We start from the raw sequence: 6,530 nt of genomic DNA on the forward strand, positions 1-6,530 counted from the left end.
GCTGCGTGGAGCTGGAGCGACGGCGCAGCCACTGTGCTGAGGCACTGGGCGTTGCAGGGGAACGAGCCTCTGCCTTTTAAAGGGAATTTTTGTTAAGAGGAGCTTGCAACTCGCTTGCCATCCCTTTCCCCTCCCTCTCCCCTTCCCTCCCTCCCCTGGCACACCCGGGGCTCCCACCCCGCAGGGAGCAGCCCTGACCGACGCCGCTCACGGCCCCCTGCGCCCAGCCGGGATGGGGACTGCCCCGCTCCCGCCTGCTCCGCGGCGCGGGACACGCTCACGGCCACCTGCTCCTGCCCGAGACAGCGGGACCCCGCCAGCCCTCGGCGCGTGGTCTCGGCCATTGCATCGCCCAGGACCGGGGGCTGGCATCGCCCATGGGAACCAGCCTGAGCCCCGGGGTCGCTCTGCAGCAGACGGCGAGCCAGGTCCGGTGCCCTTCGCTGCGGAGCCCACCCCGGGGTGCATCCCCGTCCCGCAGGCCGGCCTCGCGCTCGGCCCCCTGCCCCGCGTGGCTCCACTCCTCAAACCTCACTTTATAGTCTGCAGACGCCCCCGATGCTCCAGCGATGAGCTCCCCCTTTTCTATTCCCGGTGTACATAGCCCCGGCCGCCCCGGCCCCGCGCCCCCACCCCTGTACAAAGCTCCTTCCATCGCTGTACTGGCTTCTTCCTTACAGCAACCCCCTGCGCCGGCCACCGGCGCGCAGGCTGGCACCGGCCCGTCCTGTATGCTTCAAAGGTGTGACCATTCTAATAAACAGTATTATTATTATTATTATTATTATTATTATTATTATTATTATTATTACAAGGATTATTATTATTATTATTGAAATTATTAATAAAGATTTCTTTCTTCAACCAGGGCGACTCAGGATTTGACTGGGGTGGGGGCGCGGGGCTGTGGCTGGCACAGTGGGTCTGGCCGTCCTGGCACACCTCGGGGCAGGGGGCTGCAGCCTGTGGCAGGCAAGGGTGGGACCCGCTGGGGCCCACGGCCTCACCATAGCAAGGCAGTGAGCGGGGCATCAGCACGGCACGAGCCCTCCCCTGGCTGCGCCGAGCCCTTCATTTTTCAAACCGTCAGATAATTCATTTCAGAGCGAGTCCCTCACCGGAGGAGCAGCAGCTTAAGTGCTGACATATTAATTTTCCTGACCAGGAGCCAGCATTGTTTGTGGGACCGGGGCCGGCGCTCGGAGGGAGCTGGGGCTGGGCGACCCCGCTGCGTGGTGCGCTTGCCTGCCTCCCTGCCTGCTAATTGCTTGCTCACCAGACTGTGAGAAAATAATTGCTGCTATAAATTTTCCCTCCTTCTCTGTATCAGATATCCAGGGGAGGCAGCAGGGGCGCAGCCGCAGCCTGCCCGCCCTGGGGAGTGGGCAGCGCTGGGATGGGTCCGTGGTGGATGGGCGCAGCGGCCGCCCACGCTGGGCTGCTCCTCGGTCCCGAGCACCGCAGCGGAGCCGGTGCTGGCAGCTCCGCACCCGCGCCAGGCTGGTCCCCGAGGCGAGCAGATGCAGAGCTGGGGGGCTCTCGGGGCGCCTGGGTGCACACAGCTCGCAGGCAGCGAGGGCTGCTGGAGCTGGGGGGTCCCTGGGCAGCCCCTCGCAGGGCCCCGGCCAGCACCCGGTGGGCCCCCAAGGTGAGGGCTGAGCCCAGCCACAGGGATGGGAGAAGAGAGACCCACCGAACCAGGGTGACAAAATGCAGTCTCCACCCCCTAAGCCCCCCACCCGCAGCCCGCCCGCTGGCACGGAGGGGACACAGACGCTGGGCTGCACTGCGCTCGCCTTTACTGCCCATCTCGGGTGGTGCTGCTGGCCGGCTCGGAGTAGACCAGCACCAGCCGTCCCCAGCGGTCGGGGTCCACGGGCAGTTCGTCACGCAGCACCGGCTCCACCAGCAGCTCCAGCCGGCAGGACTGCCCGGCCGCCGGCCGCGGCACCACCAGGCCCACGGCGCGGTACAGGCAGGCGCACGCCAGCCCCAGGAGCTGCGGCGTCGTCTGGCCCCGGCGGCAGCGAGCGCCCTGGCTGAGGACACGGAAGCAGGTGGCCCGGCCGGGCGGGAAGGCCCAGCGGAGGGTGAGGCTGAGTGAGAGCTGCTCCGCCTCGGGGCCCTCCTGCCACCAGAGCTGCGAGGCCGCCAGGCTCTGCACCTGTGGCGGGGAGGCCGCCACGTTGGCCGCATCCAGCACCTGCGGAGGCAACCACCGGACCGTCGAGGCTGCGGCCGAGAGCAGCAGGCATCCACCCACCCTCCCAGCACGAGGCGGCATGGGGCGGCACCGGGGCAGGCAGCTCCCAGCCGGCAGCGGCAGGCACTCACCCGGACCTCCCCGAGGAGGCAGGTGAACGGCGTCTCCTGCGGGCTGGGCTGGTGGCGGGACACGAGGAGGGAGAGGTCTCGCAGGCTGCAGTCCTGCAGGTCCAGCTCGTAGCACCTGAGAGTGATGGGGCAGAGCGGGCACGGTGCTGGGGGGAGCCCTGGGGTGCCCATGCCTGCCCACGGGCACAGGGTGCCAGCAGGGCACTCACCCCCTGGTCCAGCCGTTGGAGTCACGGTTGCAGGCGGCGAGCAGCTTGGCGAGGCTGGGTGGCGGTGTTGGGAGGAACCGGGGGTGGTGCCGGCCATTGGGTTCTGCCGGAGGGAGTGGGGTCAGGGCGGGGGGGGCAAGGGGCTGTGCTGGTCCCGTGCCCCGCAGTGGGTGCTCACTGCAGAGAGCATGGCAGGGGGGACAGGGTCCTCACCAGGCAGCGAGGTGACGTTGCCCTCGTGGCAGGTACCCGAGTCCCAGGTGGTGAGCTCCAGTGACACCGTGAACTCATCGGGGTGTGGCCCCTCCAGCTTGTACAGCAGGGTCAGGAAGAGCTTGGGGGGTGCCGGCATCTGCAAAGAGAAAAGGCTGATGACCCCAAATCCACCCAGAGAGAGACAGAGAGAGAGAGAGAGAGAGAGGAGAGAAAGAGAAGATGCATCGGGTTAGGTCTGCTGGGCAGTGCGGGCAGAGACCCCCGCGGCACGCTCACCACGAGGCCCCGGGGCAGCACAGCTCTGCCCGGGCCATGTGGGCCATGCCATGCCGGCACGGCTCCAGCCCAGCGCTGACCAGGTAGCAAGAGGGCTTCGCCCCCCCGACTCACCAGGTGGCCACACGCTCCTCGCCAGGGGGGATGGTCCCCTGCACCCTCAGGGAGCTGCCCCCGCACCAAGCGTCCTGCAGGCAGCAGCCGGTGCTCAGCCTGCCCTCGTGCTCCGGGTAGAAGGGCTGGATCTCCTGCACGCTCAGGTCATACCAGGGCCCGGCCTCTTCCTCCTGCAGGACAGGGTGAGTTGGGCCGGGTGGGCAGCCGGGAGCAGAGACCCCCCTGCCCAGCCCACCCCTGCCCGGCTGGAGCCGAGCAGTTACCCCACACCCACCTTCCCATCCAGGAACCTGCTGGTGCCCATGCCCAGGCTGAAGGAGGTGGCGAGGGGCAGCGTGCAGATGCTGTGCGTGGGCAGGTACTCGGCCAGCAAGCCCCAGAACCTGGAGGAAAGGGCAGGTGTCAGAGCAGAGACCCCTGCTACTGCTGCTGCCCCGGCACAGCCACAGGCACCACCTCAGCTGGGGCAGAGCAGGGACAGCCTGGTCCTGGCGCAGGTGTCCCGGCAGCCCTGCTCCGCTGCCTGGGGCGCTCCCAGCCCCATCTCCCCCCACAGCCCCTGCCCTGCTGAGCCGCCCTCACTTGTTCTCGTTGTTCAGGAAGTTTTCCTCCCCCAGGTGCTCGTAGACCCAGCCGGGGGCAAAGATGGCTGCGGAGAGGCCGTGCTGGCGGATCAGGCGCAGGGACTGCGGAGACAAGCGGTGAGCAGCACGGGCCGGGCCAGGGGCGTCACCTTGTCACCTGCCTTGTCCTCACTCCCCCAGATCCCACTGGCCCCGTGGTGGGGCAGGACAACACCCCGTGGTGCGGCATCTCCCTCTCCAGGGACTGCAGCACTGGGATCCCCCACCTCCCTCTCCATGCACGGCTGGGAGCCCAGCGGCGCCACATTCCCCCGCTCCTCACCACGGGTTGGCAGCCCAGCACAGCACGGCACAGCCATCGGCGGGAGCTCAGAGCCCTGCGCCAAGGAGAGGCCCAGGGTCCTGCTCTGGCCTGGCCCCAGCACACCCACCTTGTCAGTGTCGAAGCCACCACCGATCACATCCCCGCGGGCAAAGACGTCAATGCCAACGTAGACGTCGGTGTGGCGTGGCCCGGCCAGCGCACGCGTGCGCTCCAGGTTCTCCTCCTTCCAGTTGTAGTTGGTGAACAGCCCATCACAGGCGTCAAAGAATGCCCTGGGGACGAGGGTCAGGGTGGCAGGGTGGACGCTGCGGCTGCCCCCGCAGACCACCCCACCGAGGGCTGTGCAGGCCATGCCCTGACCACCCCCGAGTGCTGGGTTTGGGCTGGGCTCGTGCCCTCCCACCCAGGGCTGGTTTTGCCTGGGCAAGGTGGTGGGGCAGGGCCTGGTCTCACTTATTCATCTCGTTCAGCTCATTCTGCCATTTCAGCATGCCGTTCTGCAGGACGCTGTCGTACCAGATCACCAGCCCGCCCGGCACGGCGCTGTGCACCTGCGCTGTCAGGTGCCGCAGGAAGGGGAGTAGGTTCCCCACCGCTGCCGCCTGGCAGGAGAGAGCAGGGACAGGTCAGCATGGGGGCGGGCAAGGGTCCCCGGGCGGGAGCAGCGAGGGGGCGGGGGGGGAGGCAGGGAGGTGGGCAGGGTGTGGCCGCGGCTCACGCTCAGTGGGTTCTCCATGTTGACCAGCCAGCCGTCGAAGCGGTAGTGCTGGGCGATGCGGGCCAGCTGCTCGCTCACGGCGCGGTACGCCTCCTCCCCGCCGGCCAGGAACGCCTCGCACAGCTTCTCCCCGTCTGTCCACTCCGTGATGAACGTGCCTGGGGAGGCGGCGAGAGCAGCGTCGGCCACACGCCCCGGCAAACCCACCACGCACCTGGGGCTCCCCCCGGCCTGGTTCTGCCACTGCCAGCCCTGCAGCTGGGCCTGCCCTCACCCAGCACGGGGACGCCGTTCCTGTGCGCCGCGTTGGTCCAGCACACGGGCGGGATGGTGACGGTGTGGTGGGTGAAGTAGACGAAGATGTCGATGTACCGCCAGTGGTAGAAGACGTAGGGGTTGCGTGTGGCTGAGCCCTGGATGAACCTGCAACGGCAGAGAGGGAAGAGGGTTGGGCAATGAGGGAAGGACGCCGGCAGATGGCTGCGAGGCTGGGCAGGAACCTGACTCATGCCCTGGGAGCTGGGCAGAGCTGCGGCACCGAGCCACCCCCGCCGACCACGGCTAGGGCTGGCCCGAGCAAGGTCACCGCGAGCCAAACCCTCCATCCCCGCCTGCCTGCGGCCAAGCCGGCAGGAAACCAAGCAGAGGCAGGAGAGGTTTGGGGTCTGAGGTGCTGAGCCCCGCTGCCACTCCTCCCCTCTGCCCAGCATGTACCTGTCCTCCAGGTACCCGCCGCGCATGTCATGGCACACCAGCGTCCGGGGCCTCTCGGTGCGGAGTGGGGGCTGGCGCTTGGCCAGCGGCACGGCCGAGACGTTGAAGTCGTCGTTGCTGTCGGGCTTCCAGGCCAGCAGCTCCTCCAGGCTGGACAAGAAGAAGCTGATGGGCTCCGTCGTCTTGATGTCGAAGTTCCTCGCTGGGGCAGGTGGGGAGAAGGGGGCCGGGGTCAGCAGGGAGCGCTGCCCCTGTGGCTCGGCCCCAGCTCTGTGGGGCCCAGGGGTGCACCGGGCGCCCCCCACCCCCGCTCCCCGCGGTGCCTCACCCGGTAGGGGCTGCGGGAGGGTGCTGACGGTGTCGTGCAGGACGGTGGTTCCCTGGGCCTCCGCCGCCGGCTGGAAGCTGCCCGAGGAGAGGGGTGAGGGGCGCGGGCTGAGGGCCGAGGGCCGGGTCTCGGGGCTGGCTGGACCCCGCCGCCGGGCCGGGCCGGGCCGGGCCGGGCCGGGCCGGGCCAGCACCGCGGCCAGCGCTCACCGAGTCCCACCGAGTCCCGCCGAGCCCCGGCCCCGATCGCGGCCCCGGCCCGCTCTGCCGCCCACCTCCGCCGCCGCCGCCCGGCCCGCTCTGCCTCCGCCTCCGCCGGCTCCTCCGCCCCGGCCCCGGCCCTCTTCCCGCGCCGTCCGGGTCCCTCCTGCGCCTCCGCCATGGCGCTGGCGCTGCCGCCGCCGCCGCTGCCCGCACTGACGGCGGCGCCGGCCCGGCCTGACCCGGCTCGCCCGGAGGCGCGGCCCGCGGAGCTCCGCCCTCCCCGGGCCCGGCCACGGCCCCGCCCCACCCCCCGCGCCCGGCGCCGCCTGGGCCCGGGTGTCCCGGGATGAGGATGGGACGTGTGTCCCGGGATGGGACATGTGTGCTGGGACGGGACACGTGTCCCGGGATGGGACGGGTGTCCCGGAATGGGCTGCGTGTCCTGGGGCAGGAATGGGATGTATCCTGGGATCGGACGGGTGTCCTGGGAGGGACTGTGTGTCCTG

The 6,530-nt window shown here is 69.4% G+C and overlaps 1 protein-coding gene across 1 annotated transcript; it reads right to left on the reverse strand.

The window, feature by feature from the left end:
- Positions 1-1,798: 1,798 nt before the first annotated feature.
- On the reverse strand, positions 1,799-6,202 carry ENGASE (endo-beta-N-acetylglucosaminidase). The gene is made up of 14 exons (XM_086473843.1): positions 6,096-6,202; positions 5,822-5,898; positions 5,494-5,695; positions 5,054-5,202; positions 4,780-4,937; positions 4,515-4,663; positions 4,168-4,333; positions 3,735-3,838; positions 3,427-3,535; positions 3,150-3,322; positions 2,757-2,911; positions 2,544-2,646; positions 2,335-2,449; positions 1,799-2,203 (listed from the first exon to the last, which is right to left on the reverse strand). The coding sequence occupies exons 1-14, from the start codon at positions 6,200-6,202 to the stop codon at positions 1,799-1,801; spliced, it is 2,172 nt and encodes a 723-aa protein (XP_086329969.1).
- Positions 6,203-6,530: the final 328 nt, after the last annotated feature.

Source organism: Leptosomus discolor, chromosome 15 (assembly GCF_034619465.1).
Source record: "Leptosomus discolor isolate bLepDis1 chromosome 15, bLepDis1.hap2, whole genome shotgun sequence".
Classification (NCBI taxonomy): Eukaryota; Metazoa; Chordata; class Aves; order Leptosomiformes; family Leptosomidae; genus Leptosomus; species Leptosomus discolor.

Bases quoted from the DNA above. Each gene is read 5' to 3' on its own strand.
- ENGASE (XM_086473843.1), bottom strand. From the start codon at position 6,202: ATGGCGGAGGCGCAGGAGGGACCCGGACGGCGCGGGAAGAGGGCCGGG. The intron at 3,323-3,426 runs GTGGGTGTGGGG...CCTGTCCTGCAG, and splicing joins GCAGGTTCCTGGATGGGAAG to GAGGAAGAGGCCGGGCCCTG. The intron at 2,647-2,756 runs GTGAGGACCCTG...TCCCTCCGGCAG, and splicing joins CAACGTCACCTCGCTGCCTG to AACCCAATGGCCGGCACCAC.